This window comes from Pristis pectinata, chromosome 19 (genome assembly GCF_009764475.1).
Source record: "Pristis pectinata isolate sPriPec2 chromosome 19, sPriPec2.1.pri, whole genome shotgun sequence".
NCBI classification, from domain to species: Eukaryota; Metazoa; Chordata; class Chondrichthyes; order Rhinopristiformes; family Pristidae; genus Pristis; species Pristis pectinata.
The window spans coordinates 10,194,605-10,220,655 of record NC_067423.1 but is presented as its reverse complement, the minus strand read 5'-3'; the positions used below and the strand labels follow the sequence as shown (position 1 = coordinate 10,220,655).

At 39.0% G+C, this 26,051-nt stretch overlaps 1 protein-coding gene across 2 annotated transcripts in view; it reads right to left on the bottom strand.

Annotated features, from left to right (window-relative positions):
- net1 (neuroepithelial cell transforming 1) overlaps nt 1-26,051 on the bottom strand; it is an 84,942-nt gene that overhangs the window by 44,755 nt on the left and 14,136 nt on the right. Inside the window, exons 2-3 of one of the 2 annotated variants that reach the window (XM_052034001.1) lie at nt 16,664-16,727; nt 4,901-4,963 (exon numbers count right to left, since the gene is read on the bottom strand). In XM_052034001.1, the coding sequence (XP_051889961.1) occupies nt 4,901-4,963; nt 16,664-16,727 (127 nt within the window). The remainder of the gene's footprint in view (nt 1-4,900; nt 4,964-16,663; nt 16,728-26,051) is intronic. The other variant, XM_052034002.1, reaches the window with a different exon arrangement.

The following is a 26,051-nucleotide window of genomic DNA, read 5'->3' as shown; positions in this document are numbered from 1 at the left end:
TCAATCCATGTCCTAATGCAAATTTTCAACTCAAAACTTATGTACATTAGACAGCACCTAATGGGAAGGAAATGTCTCAACAAAATAAATTCTTCTTTTTGTTTAGTGTACTTGCTGGCTCCTAACCACAAGCCGAAGTGATCTGGTTTTCAATACAATGTGACATAAACCCATTACTACAACTATGCTCAACACAAAACAGAACAACTTTCATTACATCAATGTATCCAAATAAATAAGCTGTATATTTCAACACCAAAACAATTATTTTAACCTAGATGTGCTGGTTTATTTCACATGAGAAAAATCTGCAACTAAAAAGCAGACTATTCTTTGAAGTTCAGAGTACTTTCCATTATTTGTGCCAATTTTGTATTTACTTCCTCCAATTTTTCCATTCAGTGTGGTAAATTATTCAACTTGAAAAGAGCATTTAAATTTTATTTTGGCACTCTTATCACTCCATGGGATTTCCACAAGATTTAAAGATTCCAAACCCCACCCCCCACCTCTCCACTACCCGGTTAAAAGTAAATAATGAATCCTCCTACAAGCATAGCAACCTGAGCCATATAGATCAGGAAAATTACGAGTTCAATCCAAAACCTGTGTATGCTGACAATGGACTATCAAACCTTAGGTTTAGTCTCCATTTCGTGATCACTACTCACAGGCCACTTTAGAAATGTGTAATGCAAAAATATTTAATTCCTCTTTTGGTTAAAAAAAAGATAATTAATCTACTTGTCCCATTTATACCTCCTTCAAACCAACCTTTTGTCATTCACCTTCTTTAACCCAACCCAATACTCCTTTTGCCATTTAATCTTCCTTGCCTTCCATTTGATCCCTTGCGTTCTCTTCCCTTCCCAATTTCAATTTTAAAACTAGTTCCAGTGGAAAAATCATCAAACTGGAATGTTAACTGTTATTCCCCCTCCACAGGTGCACTCTCATCAAGTATTTTCTATTTTAAAAGGCAGCCATGGGAGAAGACTCCAATTTGACAACTGATCTTCTTGGGCAGTCCCTCAGATTTTAGGATTAATTTATTTCACTTTGGTTTTTGAGTTTTGAGGAGACTGATGAGGTCTATGAAGGAACCACGGGCTTTTTCAGATGGGACAGGAGGCAGTTGGGTAGTACATGAGGTAATGCACTACTTCCATCACATGTTCAGCTTCTGTATCCTTCCAATATATGGCTTTGAGGCTCTCTGAATTCTCCTTCTCAACTTTAAAAAGTCACGGACCAGAGATTCACAAAACTTGGTGGGAATGTTGCATTTTCCCCCCCCCCCACCAAGAGGCCTCATATTTGAATACTTTCCTCCATCTGCCCAGTAATCTTTTCCCATGGCAGAGCTTAGAATAGTGTGCAATTCTGAAGTTGTGCAACTGGCATGCACACAACATGACTGGCCCAACAGAGCCTAATGGGTGTAACTAGGACATCAGTACTGGGGATATTAGCCTGGGAGAGGACAGTAGCATTGGTTTACTTAACTGTCCAGTGAACTTGGAGGATTTTGCAGAAATGTCATTGGTGTTATATTGCCAGTGCCTTGAGATGCCCTCTGTAGGTTGTCCAGGTCTCAGAAGCATGTAGAAGGGGCAGGGATCACTGTTGCTGTAGTTCATGGAGTTTTGTGCCAGGTCTAAGATCTTGATCTTCAAACACCATCTCATTTAACCAATGTCTGTGCTGGCACATTTATGGTGATGGTAAATTTCATCACTGATGACTACCTTCTCCGAGAGGTAGCTTCCAAAATATGAAGGCTGGTTCTTGTTTTCAGGGGGCTCAGTATGAACTTTTATCAGAGGGTGGTGTTGTACACTTAGGGGAGGGGGAGGTGGGGTGAAGGGGGTAAAATATTGTTAGAAGACCTTGGTGTTGTGGATGTTGAGGTCATCCTCTCACATGCTTTAGTGAGAAAGCTGATGACTGCTTGGAGCTTGGCCTCTGAGCACGTGCAAACAGTCTACAAACTGCAGCTTGACTACTAAGCTTAGGATGATCTTGGTCCCAAAGTGTATTCATTAGATTGAACTGCTTTCCATCGGTTCCGAAGATTAGGCTACTCCTATTGGAAATTTGTTTGATGCAAGTGCAGCATTGCAGTGAGAATGATCAAAACAAAATCTTGTGGCAGTGACACAGCCTCATTTGACACCAGTCTTCACCGAGACTGGCTCCGAGGGCAGCCATATGTGAGGAGAGTGGTTTACAGTCCTTCTCAGTTGGAGTCAAATGCTTTTATAAATTCAAAAAAAGGCCATGTATAGTTCTTGATTCCAGCATCTGCAATCCTTTATTTCTCTAGGCCATGTATAGTGGTTGGTTCTGCTCTCTGAATTTCCTTTAGAGTTGTTGAGCAATGAAGATAATATCCACTGTACCTAGAGATGGACAGAATCCACACTGTGGTTCAGGAAGCAGCTCTTCTGCCACTGGGAGCATGGCCAGAGCTGGGGTTTGGGCACATGGGCAGATGGAGCAGTGGTTGGGACAATAACAGACTGCTGAATCACCATCAGCAAAAAGGGAAAAAAAAATCACTGCTAATGTGAGCAGTGATAATCAGCTGTTCACAAATGGGATAGCAGCTCTTACTATGACCAAAATGTATACTAAGAGGAACCCCTTTTAAACCATACCTTAGTTTGGTAATATGCTCCCTCACAAAAATATAAGAAACAGAAACCGAGAAAAATTGCTGAATGTGCAATGAAATAATTGGTGTTCTTGCACTTTTTTTTTACATACTCTAGCTCCAGATTCTTGGTGAAACAATGGGGATAGAAAATTTAAAAGCAAGCAACTTAGTAAGAATGTAACTGAGTGAAACAATTTGTTTCCATGAATCCATGCTAATCAACACATGCACCAAGGTATTCTCTGGCCAAGGTTTAAAAGGAACACTGGTTGCTAATAGAGCTCAGGTTGCTAGTAAACAGGCAAAAATACAAATCCATATTGTGAAATTCCAACAGTAAGCAGAGTATTGCCAACCCAAGTACCGTCAAAATTATGAAAGATTCATGCAGATCAAATTGATAGACAAGAATGGGCTGCAGCTATTGGAGAATGGATTAAATGGCAGAAAGTATTCCTATCAGTAGAATATGGAGTTAATGCTGCCAGAAACAAATGCTCAGTAACTCATGGACTATTGCTGCACTGAATCATGTGCTTCTTTCCAAGTGAAATAAGATTTCACAACTCCTAATTATGTGCTTAAATATTTTAGTCTGTGATAAGATCACAAAATATGCTGCAGAAGTTGGTAACATAATGCTAGCACAGTGCTGAGTTTACACTAAATTAATGATTACTTATAATAGGTATTGTTATTCTTATGAAGTGGCATCATCCATAGAAATTAAAGTTCATCTCCCATGTATGAATTCCTGCCTGTAGGAGGAAAAAAATGGTTCACTAATACTTCTGCCTTTCTAATAAACAATTAATAGTTTCCTGCCTTATTGTATTGCTAACTGGAGGATACCCCAGTTTTTTTAAAATAACTCAGAAAATAGCATTATGTAAAAGATGAACATGAATTTCTGAAACAGCGGCACAAGTTTTATTTAAATACATTTTAAATATCACAAGTTAAGGCCTTACCATTTCATGAAATGATTGAATACTGCAGCACAGAAGGATACCATTTGGCCTTCTCTGCCTGTGCCAGCTTTTTGAAAACTGGCAAATTAATTTGTATTAAAATAATTTGAACTAAAGCACTTTACATCCAAGTAAGCACTTAAGATGTGTAATCTCTTCTAAATAATAGGAAACACAGTAACCAATTTGTAGAGCAAGATCTTACAAAGAAATGACAGATATTCAAGGAAAAAGTTGGTTGAAGGATAAATATTGGCCAAGAATTTCCTATTAATTCTTCCTAAGCTTTTTTTATAACTATTGAAACTGACATCCCTTCCAAAACACAGGACCACTGATACTCCTGACAGTGAAGTATCTGCCCCCACCCACCGAGAACATCCAAAATGTCTTTCAATTCATTTCTCTTCCATGTCACTACTCTCCTCAAATATCATTCAAATCATCAGCCCCCTTGCAGACACATTTAATATGGCAGTCACCATGTGGTGATTTACTCATGATTGAAATCCTCATAATTCATGTATAAATTTTGAAAATGAGCACCAGGAGGGACATACTTAATTCTGACTTAATTTGATGTGTACATTTGGGCATTCTCAGCAAATATTAGCAATGAGATGAACTTTAGCTATTATCCTTTCTCTAACCCACAACTCTTAGTGCCTTTAATATGACTAGTTGTGTGAAATCAGTTAATTCAGCAGTAAGTGGAACATTGCCATTTTGTGCATCTAGTTTCAGCTACATCGGTGGGATGAGCAGTAACAGGAGTGAACGGAAGGCTTTTGTTTCAGACTCCCATCACTTGACCATCAAATCACATTTTCAGTAGTACTTACCTGGTAATGATCAAGGTAAAATAGGACTGGGCTTAATTATGATAATTCCACAATCATTCACTCCCAAGACTGCAACATGAACAACCAATTGGGGAGATATCTGCCTGGCATGACTCACTGGATGAGTGGCCATACTGAAAGTTTAAGAAAGAAATAGCTATAAAGGGCAAAAAGGGAAGTTCTTGCAGTTGTAAAAAACATACTTTAAAAATGCGCTTCATGTTTATACATCAATATCATATACACAATTGTCTCATGAACAATTTTTGAAATTAAGGTATCCCTGTATAATAATCGAGTTATAATAACTAGTCATCCACATGTTAATTGAGTATACTTTCCACAACTCCAAGACATCTTTAAAAATATAGCAATCAAATCTCACAGGTAAACTCCATTTTGTTGGGCTATGAAGCGTGCTATTATACCTTAATATCTAGGCTGCAAAGACTGATGGCGTCATCATCTTTCGCTCTTCTTTTCCTTTTCTTCTAGGGGAAAAGAAACAATAGACTTAGCAAGTTTTCCAATAAATAAATTTGAAACAAATCTACAAAATCTTCAATGAATCACATGGGATAAGTAGCACAATTACATAGCTCTAATCAGATGAACCACATTGTCTCTTTACTCTGACATCCAGAGTTGCATTCCTATGTGTAGGTGAAACACTAACGAAAATGCTCCATACTAACAATAAACAGTAATCAAATGCTTCACTCATGATAGTACAATATTTTGAGTTAACCTTCAAGCAATGAACAAAGAACATTACAGCACAGTACAGGCCCTTCGGCCCACAATGTTGTGCCAACATTTTATCCTGCTCTAAGATCTATCTAACTCTTCCCTCCCACATAGCCCTCCATTTCTCTATCATTCATGTGGCTATGTAAGAGTCTCTTAAATGTCCCTAATGTCCCACAACCTCAACCTTTAGTACAAATTCTCTAGTTTAGGCTAGGAGAGTGTGTCCCTCATTTATATGACTCAATATGACATCTTTATGTTGACCAGTGATGAGTTTTGAACCCAACCATACTGGGAGAGTACCTTCACCAGAAGGACATCAGTGGGGGAAATATATTTGCTTCCTTTTATGTCATGACAAAATATGCAATCAGCAATTCAAGGTGTCATCTCACTATTGCCTTCAAGGTGAATAAGGGATGGTTAATAAATACTAGCCTCACTGATGGATAAAGCCTGTGAAATGAATTAAGAACATTTATTGTTGAAATGAAGGGACTCATTTTAACATTACAAGAAAGCAAAAATATGCGGATGCCATCGTCTTCTGGTCACAAACCTGATAGCCATCAATTGCAAGTGCTCTGGCTAATTTTGATAAGCAACTGCCCAAAAATTTAAGAAGATCTCAGACACACTTTCTACTAATTGCATTTTAAATCCACCCAACACATAAAAATGTTTTTTTTTAAATGCCTCCTATATTCGTCATCCTCTACTAAAGTCACTCAAGAATTTCTGATTAAGACTTGAGAATTTGACAAGGACTTGAGTAGTATCCTATAGTATTTAAAGTTTTAATCTAAATTAATCATGTCAAGACTATTTCTCTAATGTTCTTGTGCATTAAAACCACCACATCACCACTGAAATAGAGTCAACATTCTCACTCAACAGCAGGTTTGCCAGTTCACTTTGGTATCTTGCATCCCAAACAGCTTTAGACCACATCTTCAAATCACAAAATGGTCCCTCCCCTCCGTGATCTTTCCCAGTCCGAAACCCATTCACACATTCTCTGCATTTCCAGCACCAGTCTACTTTTTTCCTTTACACCTCTGGTGGTCTGTCCCTCAATTACTGAGCTCTTTTCCTCAACAGCTGTTTTCATTTCCCACATCTTCCCATCCCTCCTCACCTCATACCTACCCCCCTCCAGTCCTTTCTCAATTTCTTCACCTTCTCAGATGTTGACAAATTCATGCATTTTTGGAAACACTGATCTGCAGCAGTAAAACTGAAATATAAATTTCTTGGGTCATGTTACTTTTTCTGGTCCAGTGCTGATACGAAAGGTGATTGATTACTCCTCCAGTTATAAAAAAAAATACCATCTCATGAGCTGTTTTCATTTTCTATCTCTTACCCAAAGAATCATTGGCAGCAAAACTAAATACAAATTGCTGGTGCTATCAAAGGGACAGTTTTGTTCAAACACACAGCAAGACCTTTCAGAACATTAGAGTCATAGAGCACTACAGCATAGAAACAGGCCCTTCAGCCCATCTAGTCCATGCTGACCTGATCTTCTACACAGTCCCTTCTACCTGCACCCAGACCATATCCCTCCAAACCCCTCCCATCCATGTACCTCTCCAAACTTCAATTGAACTCGCATCTACCACTTCTGTTGGCAGCTTGTTCCACACTCGCACCACCCTCTGAAGTAGTTCCCCCTCAGATTCCCCTTGAATATTTCACCCTAAACCTATGTCCTCTAGTTCTAATCTCACACAACCTTGAGGGGAAAATAGCCTGCATGCATTCACTGTATCTATACCCCTCATTCTCTTGTGCTCTAACTTAATCAACCTTTCCCTATAACTCAGGTCCTCAAGTCCCAACATCCTTTTAAATTTTCTCTGCACTCTTTCATGCTTATTGATATCTTTCCTGTAGGTAGGTGACCAGAACTGGTCACAATACTCTAAATTCGGCCTCACCAATGTTTTGTACAACTTCAACATAACATCCCAAATGCTGTACTCAATGTCCTGATTTCATGAAGGCCAATGTGCCAAAAGCTCTTTTTACAACCCTATCTACCTGTGATGCCACTTTCAAGGAATTATGGATCTGTATTCCCAGGTCCCTTTGTTCTACCGCACACCACAGAGCCCTACCGTTCACTGTGCAAGTCTTACCCTGGTTTCTCCTCCCAAAGTGCAACACCTCACACTTGTCTGCATTAAATTCCATCTGTCATTTTTCAGCCCATTTTCCCGGCTGGTCAAGATCCCACTAAGCTTTGATTGCCTTCCTCGCTGTCCACTACACCCCCAATCTTGGTGTCATCCCCAAATTTGCTGATGCAGTTTAACATGTTATCATCCAAGTCATTAATATAGATGATAAACAACAACAGATCCAGCACCAATCCCCACAGCACACCACTAGTCACAGGCCTCCAGTCACTACCACTCTCTGATTTCTCCCGCTGAGCCTATGTCGAATACAATTGGCTACTTCATCCTGAATGCCAAGCAACATAACCATTTGTACCAGTCTCCCATGCGGGACTTTTGACAAAGGGTCTGCTGAAGTCCATGTAGACAACGTCCACTGCCTTTCACTCATTAACCTCCTTGGTCACCTCCTCAGAAAAACTCCACAAGATTGGTTAGACGTGACCTGCCATGCACAAAGCCATGTTGACTATCCCTCGTCAGGCCCTGTCTATCCAAATACTACATACCCTGTCCCTTAGAATACCTTCCAATAATTTACCTACGACTAAATTCAAGCTTACCAGCCTATAATTTCCTGGCTCAGTCTTAGAACCTTTCTTGAACAACATTAGCTATCCAACAGTCCTCCGGCACCTCACCCGTGGCCGAGGACATTTTAAATATCTCTGCCAGGGCCCCTGCAATTTCTGCACTTGCCTCCCACAAGGTCCAAGGGGACACCTTGTCAGGTCCTGGGGATTTATCCACCTTAATTCACCTCAAGAGAGCAAGCATCTCCACTCCTGTAATCAGGATATGGTCCATGACCTCACTACTCTTTCGCCTCAGTTCTATAGTCTCTGTTTCTGTCTCCAGAGTAAATGCTGATGCAAAAAAATTATTTAAGATCTTCCCCATCTCTTTCTGCTCCATGCATAGATCACCATGGTGATCTTCAAGAGGACCAATTTTGTCCCTTGCTAGATAAGATATCTTTATTAGTCACATGTACATCGAAACACAGTGAAATACATCTTTTGCGTAGAGTGTTCTGGGGGCAGCCTGCAAGTGTCACCACGCTTCTGGTGCCAACATAGCATGCCCACAACTTCTTAACTTGTATGTCTTTGGAATGTGGGAGGAAACCGGAGCACCCGGAGGAAACCCATGCAGACATGGGGAGAACGTACAAACTCCTTACAGACAGCGGCCGGAATTGAACCTGGGTCTCTGGCGCTGTAAAGGGTCATGCTAACCACTACACTACCGTGCCTGCCCACAGTACCCTTTTGCTCTTAACATAGCTACAGAAACTCTTGGGATTCTCTTTCACCTTCTGCTGGAGCAACCTCATGTCCACTTTTAGCCCTCCCGATTTCTCTCACTTGATCCTAACTGCCTATAACTGATATGCACCACGTTCTTTTTTCTTCACTAGCGCCTCAATATCCCTCGATAGCCAAGGTTCCCTAAACTGTTAGCCTTGCCTTTTATTCTAACAGGGACATACAAATTCTGTACTCTCAATACTTCACTTTGAAAGCCTCCCACATAGAAAGCATCTCTTTGCCAGAAAACAGCCTATCCCAATCCATACCTGCCAGATCCCTTCCGATGCCATCAAAATTGGCCTTACTCCAATTTAGAATCTCAACCCAATGACCAGTCCTATCCTTCTCCATAATTATCTTGAAACAAATGGAATTACAATCAATAGATCTAAAGTGTTTCCCCCCCCCCCCCCCACACACACTTCTGTCACCTGCCCTGTCTCATTCTCTAAGGAGATCCAGTATTGCACTCTCTAGTTGGGATCTCTACATATTAAGGAAACTTTCTGCACACATCTGACAAACTCTATCCCATCCAATCCCTTTACAGTATGGAGTCCCAGTCAATATGCAGAAAGTTAAAATCACTTACCATCACCACCTTATTTTTCTTGCAACTATCTGTAATGTCTCTACAAATTTGTTCCTCTAAATCCTGCTGACTATTGGGAGGTCTATAATATAGTCCCATTAACCTGGTCATCCTTTTTTATTCCTCAGTTCCACCCACATTGCCACAGTTGACAAACCCTCCAGCATATCCTCTGAGCACTGCCGTGACATTTTCCCCCGAGTAATGCCACCCCTCCCCCTTTAATATCTCCCTCTCCACTACATCTAAAACATCGGAACCCGGGAACATTAAGCTGCCAGTCCTGCCCCTCCTATCACCAAGTCTCACTAATGGCTACAACATCATAATTCCACGTGTTGATCCATGCTCTAAGTTCATCTGCCTTACCTACAATACTCTTTGCATTGAAATAGATGCAACTCAGAACATTAGTCCCACCATGCTCATCATCCAGTAGATTTTTGTCTTTGCCTATAGGCTTAAGATCTACTTTCCTCACAGCCAATCCACTGCCCTGCCACTCTGGTTCCCATCCCTTCTGCAACTCTAGTTTAAACACCCCCAAGCAAAACTAGCAAACTTTTCTGCAAGGATATTGGTCCCCCTTCAGTTCAGGTGCAAACCGTCCCATTTGTACAGGTCCCACCTGCCCTGGACGAGAGCCCAATGATCCAAAAATCTTAAGCCCTCCCTCCTGCACCATCTCCTTAGCCATGTGTTAAACTGCACTACCTTCCTATTTCTTGCCTCACTAGCATATGGCACAGGTAGCAATCCTGGAGGTCCTGAACTCCCTTTGCAGGGCCTCATCACCTTTCCTGTCTCTGTCATTGGTAGTGATGTGGGCCACGACTTCTGGCTGCTCACCCTCCCCCTTAAGAATGCTGTGGACTCGATCCGAGACGTCTCTAACCCTGGCACCTGGGAGGTAATATACCATCCGGGAGTCTTGTTCTTGTCCATAGAATCTCCTATCTGTTCCCCTAACCAATGAATCCCCTATCACTACTACAATCCTCTCCCCCACCCCCTTCCTTTCTGAGCCACAGAGCCAGACTCAGTGCCAGAGGCCTAGCCGCTGTGGCTTTCCTCTGGTAGGTTGTCCGCCCCAACAGCATCTAAAACCATATACTTGTTACTGAGGGGAACAGCCACAGGGTACCCTGCACTGACTGCTTATCCCCTTTCCCTCTCCTGACGGCCACCTAGTTTGCATTAAATCTACCGTGACCATCAGGAAAGAGAGCCATGCTGGAAACTATTCAGGTCTCTAAACTTACAATTCTGCACATAAAAATAAGCAGCTCACATGGATTTAGTTTTTTTTAAGGACACCGGCAAAAATAGCAACCTTGTGATTTTGATGCCATTTGTTTCATTATGAACTTCCTGGCTGACCATTGTTTTTGGGAAGCAGAAGTTTTGCTTGCAAATTTCTCAGCATTTTATCTGAATTTTGTGCATGAATAAGAAATAACATTTAAGAAATAAGAATAATAAAATAACCTATAAAAAGTTTGACCATAAAACTGGTAAAAACAAAATTAATTGTGGAATCAATTCTGTGAGACAGCAGAAAATAAAGATATCATTCTATTTAAGGAGGGTTTAAAATAGAAGTTCTTGGCAAAGCTCAGCACTTTACTGGGCAAAAACAGCTGGCAGGAGCAACTGCTTACCAACCTGAAATAATAAAAAGGTGTCAGATTAAAGATAGTGCTGATGTTCCTTTTCTGAAGGTGTTAAGAGATGTTTCCTTTGGAACAGAGGAAATTGAGGGGACATTTAATTGAATGTCCATATAATAGAGGTCAATAACCAAGGTGCATTGGTTTAAAGTGATTGTTAAAGAATGGGAAAGATGATGTGAACATTACTCCACCCTCACACAGAGGGCAATGACCCTGGAACCTGCTGCTTGAAAGCATGGCTCTCAAAAGAAACATTCATTGCATTTTCTAAGAACTTTGTTTGCTTCATCTACAAAAATACAAACCAAGAGCTGAAAATGAGATTAGGCTAGATAATTCTTCTTCAGCTTATAAATGGCATGGTGCTCCAAATGGCCTCCTCCTGTGCCAACAATTTCTATATTATATAAGTGTGAAGCAGTCACAATTTTTTTTTTAAATTGATTCCTTCCCTAACCCACTGCAAATGACAAGATATTAATGGTCATGAAGTGACCATTACATGACCAGTGACTAGTTAAAAATTCAGAGGTATTCCTTTTAAATAATTAGATTTTTTTCCCCATACCTTACTCTAATTCACAACTAGTATACTTTCACTAATTACAAGTCCTCCATAACTTTGATAGAAATGAGCTTATTTGAAATGATAATAGCACCAATTACCCATATTTTAAACGTATACAAAATATATATTTTGTACAAAATGTGGTTAGGTACAAAGTGACAGCTTCGAAGTACACATTAGATAGGTGTCAAAGTCTTTATTTGCTCAGCTGCATTATGAAAAAGACGAGTTTTTAAAATCGAGGAAATGAGTGCTTTGGCTTCCAGAATATCTTATTGACACAAGGTGTGAAGCTTTTGTTTTTTTCCCTTCGTCAGATACATCTGGGCAGATTGTATCTGAAGAATACGAAAGCTTCATTTAACATTCACCTAGTACAACATCTCAATAAAAAGCATATTGGAAAGAGATCCAGCCAAATCAACTTATCACGGCAGCAGAGAAGTGTAAACAGACTCTTCAGTCACTTCCCCTGATGTAAATGAAGGAATGAATTAAGTAGCTGACACCTATTTGCTACTATAAAGTGACTGACAAGTAACCACTATTGCCTGACCTGTACATGTTTATTTATTATCATGGTGCATTTAAAATACTATGCTGCATCATTGGTCAAAGTGTTAATGTTTCCTCCTCAACAAATAAGGGTTTTCTCCAACACTGCCATCACAAAATCATATAGCACAAAAGAATATTTCGTCCATCTTTTGTGCTGGCTCAGTGTAGACCATCTAACTAGTCCCTTTCCCTTGCTCTTTGCCTAGAGCTACACACATTTCTGCTTGTCAGATATATATCCAATTGCCTGCTTCCATCAGTTACTGCACTGAAGATTATATGCCACGTAAAAAAAATCAGAAATATAGATTTTGCATTCCTAATCCTGACCAATTTAAGGCAACCAGAGCCCTGTTCTTTATCCAAATCCTACTAATTCTGAGACAAGGCCGAGTTGACAAAGTACCAATACATTTCCCTAGTATCTGCTATCACTGGGATTGTGCAGGCAGAAAATGCCAGTACACTATTCAAGCCCAAATCTGTCCTTATTCAATACATACATCTGTAAATCTGCAGACAATGATCAGGACTATTTTCCCATTCCATGTTCCAGCACCATAACAAACATTCTAACATTGCACTCATTTTACAATACTACTTATGGTCTGAAATCTATCCTATAAATAAGCCACCTTTCAGTGAGACAGACAGGCCCCCAAATGTTACAGACTGTTACAAGTTCCTCCATTTTAATTGCAATTTTTTTGTGCGTCTTCTGTGAAGATTGATCCAAAATATTTATTTAGAATCTGTCATATCTTTATTTCCTATAATCAATTCTCTGGTGCCATCCTCGTCAATATACAGGCAACCTATGTCACTGGAAGGTGGGGTGGGTGTGGGGGTGAGGGTTGTGTCCCTAGAAAATGGGCCACATCATGTTTTTCCGTAACATGAAGCTGCGTCATCTGCATATGCATCAAGAAATGAGAGACGAAAAAAAATAAATTACAGCAGTTCAGATGACAGAAATTCACTAATCACTATCAAGAAATCTGGAATCTGGAATAAAAATTCATCTCATGGAATTAATGAAAAAAAGTAAATAAACATTTCTCTCCCTTCACCCCACCCCCCACACAAAAAAAAGAGGGGTTTGCAATGACCTCCTTATTTATTAAGAGTAGGGCAGAGAAAGCAACAAAAGGTATCTGAGAGAAGTACAAGGAACTTACCATGAGCCAAAAACACCACTATTTTGCAAATGATACCAGATTAAGTTATGTAATGCAGGCAAGATATTTATCAACAGATCACGTATCTGTTTAACCAGGAATGTTTTTTGCTGTCAAGATTCCTGTTGCTTACAAATGATATCATCTTATTAGAAATGAATTGTTGTAGTGTTCTAAAGCAAGAGATAAGACATCACCCCGAAACTACTTGGACTTTTTTTAAACATTGGTATGCCCTCAAAGTCAAAACATTAGGGTTATTTTTGTTTACTAAGATTTCAACACGAAACACTACAGCCAAAGGAAGTGAAATGACAGTAACCAAAGCATACTGACAAACTACATCATATGGAATCACTATGTAGCACCCTTGATTTCTAATCAGTTTAGATTATTCATTAAATCATGACAAAGCATCAAGCATTTTGAATTTTTATTGATTTAAAGCAAAATCATCAATAATTCTTTCAAACATCTAGGTGTTTGTAGCGAATTACTCATATTCCCAATTTATTCTTTTGCATCTATTCCATTGATAAAATCTAGAGCCCTTGTTTCCTATGTTGTTTAATTAAAATAAAATTTAGCACAATTCTGAAATGTTGAACTTCAAAACACTTTCTAAAAAGTATAGAGTTCCTCACTGAAGATTTCCTCATTCTCTCAACAAAATGTATAGCTAAATATTACCAACATTTTATACTTTGAAGTCTCTTGTACCATCTTAAACAGGTACTTCATTCTAATTGGGAACAAACATTCGGAGAGTTGGAAATCACTTATTATACAGATTGCTACTAGTTTTAATAAGTGTAAACCATGAATCTGTGAACTTATGTTTATGCAAATTTGCCAACAGTCTGTGGTTTCTTTTGAAGTTACTATTTGTTGTCTCAGTGACTCTTACATTAGTAGCCTCTATGTTTATCAATTTCCATCAGTGGATCCCAGGAGCACACACTGAAACAAATATGAATTACAGTTGGAGAATCATCACTTTGGTGCAAGGTGCACTTCGTTCTGCCTAAATCTCATTGGTATTCCAGACTAAGGTATTGTCCATGGCTGAGTGCTTTAAAGTGGCATGTTCTGAGGGGTCCAGGATGATGCACTGAGGGAGTTGCCAGTGGCTCCACCACCAAGTTTCTTCTCACTTTTTCCAGACAAGCCATGGCTGTCCAAACCAGGCATTATTTTATTTGCCTAGTTACCTTGAATTTTTTTTCCCCCAGTGCCCTGCAATAACATCTTTAATAATGGCATGCAACATTTTCCCATTGACATGCTGAACTAAATGGCCTGTAGTTTCCTGCTTTGTTTCGCTCCTTTTTTTGAATAGAGGAGTTACATGTACTATTTTCCCCAATCTAATGGAACCTTCCACAAATCTAGGGAATTTTGAAAAACTAATGCACCAACTATTTGCCACTTCTTAAGACCCTAGGATGAAGTCCATCAGAAACAGAGACTTGTCAGCCTGCACTAACAATTGCATCCCTAATTTTCCTGAATTTCTCCGTGCTTTACCGTTCCTTATAAACAGCTTTTTCTGGGATATTACTTGAGTCCTCTCCCGTGAAGACAGATGCAAAGTGTGTTGTTTAATTTGTCTGCCATCTCCTTGTTTTCTATTATTAATTCCACAGACATTTTCTATAAAACCAACAATCATTTTGTTAACTTTTTAAAACTGTTTTTATATTTCTGGCTAGCTTCATCTCATATTTCAACTTTTCTTTCCTTATTAATCCTTTAGCCATTGTCTTTCTAATATTCTGCCAATCATCAGACCTTCCATGAGCTTTTGCATAATTACATGCTTTAGCTTTAATTTTTTTTAAAAACGATCTATAACTTTTTCATTAACTGTGGATGGTGGGTCCTCCATTTGTAATTTCTCCCTCTCTTTGGAATGTATATTTTCTATACACGTTTGAAAGATCCCGGTAAATGTCTGCCATTGCACCTCAACTAGCAGATCCCTTAGTTTGCCTGTTCACTTCATCTAGCTCTGCTTTCATGCACTCACAAATGTCCATAGTTAAATTTAAAATACTAAAAGCTTAGAACCATCTTCTTTCCCGCAAACTGAATGTAAAATTCAATAATATTACGACCACTGCTACTCAAGGGTGGCTTCATAATGTCATTAATTAATCCTATCTTATTGCACAATGCTGAAATGTACATTTGTAACCCAGTAAAAGCAGTTAAAAATCACAAAACTAGTTAAGTTTGCTTTGATGCTGTACTAGTTGAAGGATTACATTAGATGCTGAGAGAGCTCCCTATTTGTTAGAAGGCAAGACTGGGATCATTCCTCTTTGACAGTCATTTCACTTCATGAACAAAGTCCTACAGTTCATTCTAAGGTGAAAATAAATGCAAAAAAAGCTAAAAATTCTCATGTCAGTGTTTTGGAGCAAAACAGGTCAGATTTTAGGAAAGGTATTTTCTGTAAAACATTGACGTGTTTTTCCTAGAAATGTGTACAACCTCATTATTTCCAGCTTTTCTTTTAAATCAATTTCTACTGGAATTGTGGATGTAAACAAGAAAGAAAGAATTGTCAACCAAAAAAAAATAGGGGCCTGTCATTTAAAATAGAGGTGTTCAGGAAGTTCTTCTCTCAGAGGGTAGTGAATGTCTGAAATTCTCTACTCCTGAGGGTGATGGAGGCCAGATCACCAGATATAAATGTGGAGATGGATAAATATTTGAAAGATGGAGGAATTGAGAGTTATTGGAAAGTGGCACAAAAGTCATTGAGGCCAGCAAAGATCAGCCATGATCATATTGCAGGGTGGGGCTGGCTTGAAGGGCCTGGTGGTTTGCTCCTATTTTCTTGTGTTCTTGTGAAATTTGAGTTCTACACAAGTGCAGGAAGCAGCAGCAATATCGTCATCAACATAAAGGAGAAAGGATTGAGGGAGGGGACCCGAAGACAACCGAAACAAGGATGTTCCACATATCCCACAAAGATTTAAAGAAAATTGTTAGTTGGGGATCTAGGATGGGGGGAAAAAAAAATCAGAAATAAGAAAACAAACATGGCATGAAGTATGAAAATAAAGTGCAAGGATTGTAAACAATCCTTTTACTCATTTCTTTCCATAAAATCTTAACCATAAAATTAAATTTGAAAATAATGCAAATACAGTTTTATAAAGCTTGCATTAAAAGTGACAGCATTCCTCAGATAAGTCTAATTTAAATAACATTGGCACTTTCATTGTGGAGGAAAACATAACCACATTTTGAAACTTATCAACTCTTATATTAAATTTAAGCAATCTGAATTTTAAAAAAAAGCAACAGTTAAGATGCATCACAAATACCTGCTGAAACACTCAGTACGACAGAAAATACGCACCAAAGTAAAATCCCATGGTCCAGGGGTCAGAAAAGTGAAGGAACTTCCACGTCGGAGGGGAGGCCTATAAAACAGAGTTCATGGTTATGGGAATGTCTTAGCAATCTGGCAAGGATGCAGTATGAAGATCCGAATGCTATTTCATTAGTGTAATTGGAGTTGGAAAATAGTTAAACTAATTATATCTAGACCATATCATCTCCTTCACATTTGTGGCCAAACCTAGATCATGCAAACCCCATTTTTACACCAGTTAATGAAATCAAGATATGATTTTGGCACCTTCTCAGTCCTTTCAGGAGTGAGTACTATAATAGTTCTTACAATCAAACAAGGCCTTCACTGGCATTGAAATAATATGGTCAATAAACACCATATCCACTACCTATAGAATAATGGCAAATTTACATACAAGGCTGTAAGTGACAGGAGCTAGTGACAAGGACAGACTAAAAATATCTCCATTTATAAGGAAATGTATTTCAGGATTTTAAGACCGATATCATGATCAAATCTCTTTCAAATATTTGTTCACGTATTTCTTCTAAATAGTTGTGAACATTTCACGCAGATTTCTCCTCTTCTTTCAAGTGACACTAGTGATTTAAATATATTATCTTGTTAGTAAAGCAGCCTATACAATTGACTTTATTGACTATCCCCTCATAAGTTAGTTTGCAATTTGAAGTCAAAAATCATACTCATTCTAAAAACTCAATGTTTTCCAGATTTGTAGTTTTAAACTAACAGAAGTGTTTTTTTTTAAAATATTAACACACCACACATTCTACATAATATAAAACTGCTAAAATGGGAAGGTTCTACATCACACTTGAAAAATCAATATTTCGTACTGAACATTTTTATGCAAGTTGCTCACAAATGACGAGCGTGTACCCTAACTCACATCAGAAAATTCTGCAGGTAGAAGGATCCATTGGCGCTTGAACATTAACTCACTATAGGAATGCAGTGCAATGCTTGCTTCACTCAGATGTGGGTGAAAAATTAAACTAATTAAAAACCTGGCTGGAAAAGTAACTAGCTTAATAAGAACAATTCATAACAAGTTCAAAGATGTACCTGATTCTTAGCTTAAACAGAAACAGTCAAAGTACTGAGTGATCTTGGAATTTAACCAATATAAAGTAATGCAAAACAAAGCATTGACCGCAAGGTCTGCAAAGTACAAACACCAGAAATCCTGTATAAAATATTTTTTAAAAATCCATGTTTACCAAAGTTCACCTCTGGTCAGGATTCTGTGTTCTGCCTCAACGTGTTACTTGCTGATTGAGGAGATTTCAAGAGGATATATCCCAACTTAAAAATAATAAAGCCTTGGCAGCAGACAGTATTCCCATTTAAATCCAAACTTGATGTAAAAGAGCTTCTGTCACCAATTCAGTCTTATCACCCAAATTGGGACCGCAAACCATAATTGTAACCATCTTCCAGAAAGGAAATCAATCTTCCCAAGCGAAATTCCCTGCTGTCCACTATAGGAAAAGTCATTGCCAGGGTCGTCCTCTCTGGCCAAAGAGTTGCTTCCCAAATCACATTGTGGATTCCATTCATCCAAAGAGACAATACACAGAATCTTCACCACACAACAATTCCAGGACAAGTGCAAAGAATGGCACCAGCCACAAAACATGGCCTTCGTTGATCCCAGTAATGCCCTCGACTCCATCAATCACAGGGAAGTGTGGAATATCCTCTTCAAATTTGGCTTCCCATAGAAATCTATCACCATCTAACACTTGATCCACAATGATGTGCAAGGTTTGCAACAGAATCAATCTCAGTGAAGGCAGGCATCATTTGCTTCAACACTTTTCTCAATCCTTCTTGCTGCAATGTTGCATCTCACCGCCAACAAACAGAAGTGACAGGAACTACCTACAGCAACTACCCTCCCTGAACTTCAGAGGTTACAATATACAGACCGTGCTTACATTTGTGCATGCTCAAGAAGTCGAGCTCCAAGCAGTTGTTGATACATTCACTGAGGCACAAGAGTGAATGGACATAATGAACATTTTCAAAAAAAGTCCATTACAATCCATTTTCCTGAACTATCCCTATATCCCCCGATTGCTTTAACATTGAGAAATTGAACAATGTGTTTTAAATGAACTCTATATCAGAGCCTCAGTAGTCCTGAGGTAGAGAAACCCAAGAATCAGCAACATTAAAAGGAACAATCCAGCACGATTAGGATTTGGTCATGCCAGATTAACAGATTTCCCAGACTATCAGAAGTTATTCTATTAACACTTCAACATATTTTTAATTCACTTCCTTTTCAAGGTATTACACAGTAGAATAAATTTTCCAGTTAACCAAGTTTAAGGGGAATGCAGGAACTGGGGCCTTGGCAAGTGAATGGAGAATGTGGGATCTGGCAAGTTAGATGCTGAACAATCAAGGTTTCCAAATAGTTGGATAGCAGATTATCAGAGTTCCACTGTATGTTAGTGAATAAATTTCTCCTCATTGCAACCCTAAATGATCTACCCCTTATTTTCATTCTGTGATTGCTGGTTCTTGACATCTCAGCAAGGGAACCATCCTCTCTGCCATGCCTTAAGAATTTTATGAGATCACCTCATTTTATGAAACTCTAAAGAATGCAGAGTCTTCTCCATCTCCCCTCATTTAGCAAATCCATCATTCTTGGAACTAGTTTAGTGAATCTTTATTGCACTCAATCTAAGGTAAGTATATCCTTTTTTAGGCAAGTACATCAAAATTATACACATTATTCGAATTATCGTCTCACAAAAACCCTATACAATTCCAGTAAGGCATCTCTACTCATGCACTTAAATCCTTTTAGAATAAAGACAATACGTTTTGCCTTTCTAACAAGATAACGATTTATGCTATGATTTTATTTTGTGTGTACAACAGGCTTTATATAAAAACATGATTAATGTGGGGTGGGAAGAAGAGATAAAGTGAGCTCGGGTTGCTATGTATATTACGACCAGTAATTAATACTTCAAATGACCACTTACTTTCTCTCTGTAGCTTTTCATCTCTACTAGACTCAACAGATGAAACATTAACACTCCCACTCATCCTATCTTGCATGTAGATGGGATATTTATACTGCCTTCGCGAAATAGCCAGCATAATCAAAGATGCCACCCACCTGGGTCATTCTCTCTTCTTCCATCAAGTAAAAGATACAGGAGCCTGAGGCTCAAGGACACCAGGCTCAAGGACAGCTTCTACCCCACTGTGATAAGACTATTGAACGGTTCCCTTATATGATGAGATGGACTATGACCTCACGATCTACCTTGTTGTGACCGTGCACCTTATTGCACTGCACTTTCTCTGTAGCTGTGACACGTTATTCTGTACTGTTGTTGTTTTTACCTGTACTACCTCTATGCACTCTGAACCAACTCAATGTAACTGCACTGTGTAATGAATTGATCTGTACGATCGATATGCAAGACAAGTTTTTTGATGTATCTTGGTACAAGTGACAATAATAAACCAATACTTCGGTAACGTCCAAGAGATAATTAGGATTCATGGTATATATTGATGTACCTAAACTGTAGGATCACAGGCAAATCTTGGGTGGACAACTCAATAGCAACATACTTTGTTACTGTGCTTGCATTAAGTTTGTAAAAACTACTTACTTAAAAATGTGCCAAAATGTTGGCATGGGGGGGGGGGGGGGGGGGGGGGGGGGAGAAATCACAGAGTTAAGCAGTTTTTAAAAAAAAAACTTCAAGATGGGCTTGGACTGGTTGACAGTTCCATGAGATGTTCCACCCAGGAAAGCTGTCTCATAGTGAAGATATTTCATCATTTTCCATGCTGAGAAAATAGCATCTTTCTCTAAAAGTTTTAAATCAGTGAACAACACAATCTTTGGCCTTCTTGCCTCAGAATGACACTCACCAGGTCTTATTATTTGTTTTGGTAACTGAGTAATTGGAATGAGGAAAAAGTTCAGATAAAGAAACAGAGAAGGGAGGGTCAGAAGAACCAAATGTGTCAACAATAGCTCTTTATTACTACAAGACCCAGAGGGATTTAGTAGATACATCAACTAGCCAAAATTCAAAATATTGCTCTTAATAACTTTGATGTTTGAAATAGAATTTTAAAAACAAAGTAGGCTATTAGGCCCTTTGACCTTTCTCTACCATTCAAGATCATTGTTCATTCTTTATCCTGTCCACTTTTCTATCTGATTCTCAGATCCCTTAGTTTAGAAATTACTTGACACTGCTTTAATCAGCATTGAAAGAATTTGAGTCACAGAGACAGAGTACCTGAGTTGTGAGGTTTACAGAAATGTTGCTAGGTTTCCATGTGGCGCCAAGTTGAACGTAGGAGAGGTGGTCTCAGCACAGCCTTTTCTATTGATGTGTTGCAAGCAGTTGTCAGCATGTAAGCCAGCAGATGCAACTTTTGCTCCCAGTTCTTAAAGGGACATAGCACAAGATGAGCAATACTCTATTGCAACAGGTGAAAGTTGACACTGAATGAAAGAGGGAGGAAGAGTGCGAGTTGTAAGGGTGTGCTCCTTAGGGATCAGAAGGGCCTGGATAGACAGCTGATTGCAGGAACCACATTCTTTACACAAGGGTATCATGGAAACCCTCCAGGCTACAGCCAAGTGCTCTTACAGGAGGCTGCCTGGGAGGTCTCCGTGGACATGTGTTGTCTCTAGTGCCTGCACTGAGTGGCACCTGAAATGTAGGAATTGCTCACCCAAATCTGCCTAGTGCAGACTTAAGGAATAGTCTCTACTCCCAAGTATGGAGGTTGAGTCACCTTGCTAAAGCAGCTGAGAGGAGTAAACTGAGAGATGAGATCAGAAGCAGCAGCTTGGAGCGATCCTGAGACCCGGAAGCTGACCATGTCTAGGATCCCAATCACCATGGGTAAAGAGGTCTAAACATGCAAGGTTGTGCTTGAGCACGCAGATCTCAGCGAGATCAAATAATGCAGCGTGTTGGCCCTTTAAATGCCAGTTTCAGTGGAAACAGGTTAGTACAAGTTGCTGTCCGTGAGTAAAGTAAAAGTTTTATTTTCCAAATTGATGAAGCCAAAATCCTCATTGCAGATGATGTCACCAGTAGTGCAGCACACATTATTTACAAGGTTTTATGATAAAGTGCTATGAAGAACAAAAATACTGCTGAAAAACAAGGAAACTAATTTTCCTAAGGACACCTAAGATGTGCACGACATTGCCATAATACGAGTTACTGACTTTCAACGGTACAACACTCAGAATTGTGAACAAATTTCCAGCTCTTTCCCTTCCTTAAATATCTAAAAAAATTATCAATACCATATTCAATAACAAAGCACCAACAGCCCCCTGGGGCTGAGAATTCCAAAGATTTCAGAAGTCCCCCAAAGAAAATTTTCCTCATCTCAGCATTAAATGAGTGACACCTTACCCAACAGCATACCTACGAATGCTACTCTCCAATCTAAAGCAGCAACCTGTGTCCAGCTTGTCAATTCCTCTCACAATCTTGCACATCTTGATGAAATAACTTTCCATTCCTCTAGTGCCAGTGAATATATGCTAATAGGAAACATGCCAAGAGGAGAAAGGCCAAATGAGTACCAAATACACAAAATAAGAACAGTAAGTTGCTTAGAATTTTTTAGTGCAATTTCAGATAGGAAATCAATGGATAAATATATTAATAGTGGTTTCCCCTTTCAATTTCCTAAAGGCAGTATACTCAGCTGGATAAAGTTCCAGACACAATCTATCCTCAAGCACTTTGCCATTCAACAGAATCACAGTTCCAGTCCCATATTGGCATAATGTGTGATTTGAGTTTCAAATATTTAATATTTTGTATTTTTCTACTCTTCTAAATGGCCATACCTGTGTCCATATCCTCACCAACGTAGGCAATCCCAAGTGGCAAAAACATGAAAAGAGGTAACAGGAATAAGATTATGCACATTGTTTGCAAGACCCCATGGGGCACACCAATGAAAGACCAAACCTTAGCATCTCCCACAAAATATTTACAAGTCTTACTTACAACCTATGGGACAGTGGTCCTTCAGCTGACTATACATCAGAAAGCTCAAGGCTCCATCCAATTCTGGAGAATTGAGGTCAATGACGTACTTGGAAATTGCAGTGCAGAATCGAGGGAATGCTGTTTTGTTAGAGGTCTTAGCTTATGAGTGATCAGCTAAAGAGCTCTTTCAGTGGATGTGAAAAGATCCCATGGAGTTATTTTGAGGAACATGCATGTTATCTGCAGTGACCTGGGTAATTTTTATCCCTTAATTAACATGCACAGTGATCTGATCATAATCACATTGGTACTTGTGGCAGCTTTGTGCACTCAAATTGCTTGCTGTGTTTCTGACATTATAATCGTGATTACATTTTAAAAGTACTTTGGTGACTTCTGAAACATTTAAAAATTGCTTATAAATCTGATATTCCACACCACTAGGTTTAAGAAAAGCTATTTCCCTTCAACCATTCAATTCTTGAACCAACTGGAACAACCCTGACCCACTACAGTTCAGCAACACTATGACCACTTTGCACTAAAATGGACTTCTGCTCTCATTATGCTCCTTCTTGTAAAAATTGTGTACAATTTGTTTTTCTTGTGAATACTGTTTATACGATGTGATGTGACTGTGATCCTGCTACAAGTTTTTCCACTGCACCTGTGCATACAAGTACTTGTGCATATGACAATAAACTCAACTTTGACTTTTTTCTTCAAGAGTAGCTTTATGAAAGCAATGTGTATAGACAGTATAATTTACCTTCATAACTGAGACTGCCATTTACAAAAATACATTTGTATCCCGCTTAGAATAAGAATAATTGATATGACTTTCTTGAATTTATACAATACACAGGCTCCAAGATTGCTTTGAGAAGTAGTGGAAAGCCATTTTGCCAACAATGCCAGAAATAAAGTGTTCATTGAGAATAGAGAGCACATTCAAATTAGCTTCTACTCAAGCTAGCATGTCTTTGATTTTCATTTTACATAAAGTGCTGCTGGGGCCCTTCTACAGCTCATATCTTTCAGTAATTAATGCTTTTCTCAAAATGATAAAAACGTATTTGTTCAGTTGTATTTAAATTAACACATTACAGGGTCATCCATAATAAATCCATAATAATATTGACGTAAGCAACAGGACCAGTGTTATTTATCTTAGCAACTGCTGTATATCAACAGCCACATACAAGAATGTTTTCTGATCCACCTTATATAATGATACACTCAATGAGTAATGTTTGCTGTTGCTCAGCAGCGACAGGACAGCACAGACTACTGAGAAACAGTGTTGCACAATTGCTCCATCTCAGGAGGGGACTTTTTAAAAATTTCCACTGTCGGGAGCATCTTGCCCTCCTACACATCTTGAACACAAAACTTAGCAACCTACTTAAAATATTGTATCTGTAATCCCAATTTAATACACTTCAAAAATCAGAACTAAGCATGCTGCAAGTTGGCTAAAGTGGATCTGAGCCAGAGGAAGAAGGGTAAAAAGAGAATTAGAGACACTGTCATGAAAACCATCAGACACTTTGTTGTCAATATTTAGAACAGCAGCAAAGTTTTCCCATACTGTAGTCAATATTATCCTTAATGGAGCTGATCATCAGGTGATTATTACAATGATGTTCAAATCAGCTATCCTTCTATCATTGCAACGACATGCAAAATAGTTTATTGGCCGAAAAGTATTTTGGGACATCCTGCAGTTGTGAAAGGAGCTGAAGTCGTTCATTCAAATGGAGCTAACAGATGAAAAATCAATTATTTTTAATAATCACCTTAAGTTAGAAAAATATAAACTTAGTTGTACAAGTTCCTCTGTTCAGTAATCGATTAACAAAAAAAAATCATATCCTTTAGCAAATGAGCAATAATGATCAAGTTTGAGGTTGTAAGGACACAAACCTGGAGAACAATTTTTCAAGATAATGAAAAACATTGATGCAGGAGGAACTCAGCAGGCCAGGCAGCATCCGTGGAGAAAAGCAGGTGGTCAATGTTTCAGGTCAGTACTGAAGATAGGAAAAGAGGAAGCTCAATAGATTGGAGGGAAAAGCAGAGCAGGGATAGGTGGACAAAAGAGGGGAGGCGGGGTGGGCACTTGTGCAGAACTTGAGTTTCATAAATTTTGCCACAAATTTTCATCCTGCTCTCCAATTCACTTGGACTATCTCTGACACTTCTCCCTCCTACCTCAATCTTTCCATCTCCATCTCAGGAGGTTGAAAGGTGTTGGTATTTAGATGAATCTGGATGTACATGGATTATTGCAAGTTAATGTTCACATTTGTAAGCAAGTGGGAAGAAAAATAGTATGGTATTTATTGAAAGACCATTCAAGTAAAGACTTCCTACTGAAATTTCTATGGCCTTGAGGAGAGAGCACCTGCAATATTCTACACAGATCTGGTCCCCTTATCCAAGGAAGGATATAATTGCAAAAAAAGGATGTTAGAAAGCTTCACCAAATTGGTTCATAGGAGTGGGGTCTACTAGGAGATAGATTGAATAACTGGACCTATATTCCCTAAATTTTAAGTGATTGAGATGCAATCTCATTGAAATATACGAAATGCAAAGGAGACTTGACACAGTGAATGTAAAGATGGTATTTCTCCTGGCTGGGGGTTTTTAAGAATGAGGGGTTCAAATTCTCAAAACTGGTGTCAGCCATTCAAGGCAGAGATGAAAATAACTTGAGAACAATGAATCTTTGGAATTCTGTGCCGTGGAGTGTCAAGAAGTCTCTGTCACACTGTATATTCAAGACAAAGACAGATAGATTTTTGGATAATAAGGGTATCAAGAGTTGGGAGGCTATATTTAAAGCAGTCCTACAGGAATCAGTGCTGGAGTGTGTGTGTAAATGGCACTGTGGTGAAGGATCTTATTGAAGAGTGGAGCAGGCATGTGGGTCTACTCCTGCTTCTATTTTGCATAATTCAGGGAGTAGAGCGGTGGTGGTCATTTACGCTACAAGTACCTGTAAAGCAGAACAATTAAGGAACTTTCTTATTCCTTAAAGTAATTATTCCACAGAATTTCAAAAGCTTCCAAACAGTTTTTCGTGGAATCACCTAGTTTGATGAATGCCCCTCCCTGCTGCAGCTGCTGCCTTTTTGGGGGGGTGGGGGGGCACGCAGAAATGAAAGAAGTGAGGAATTCAAACCTGCTTTTTGAGGAACCTGCAGACTGTGGTGTTCCCATGCACCTTCAGCCATTATCCTTCTTGGTAGTAGAGGCTACAGGTTTGGGAAGTGCTTTTGGAGTAGGTGAGTAGGATACAGCCAGTGTAGTTGTATGAAAAGCAACCACAGATGAAGGACAATTTT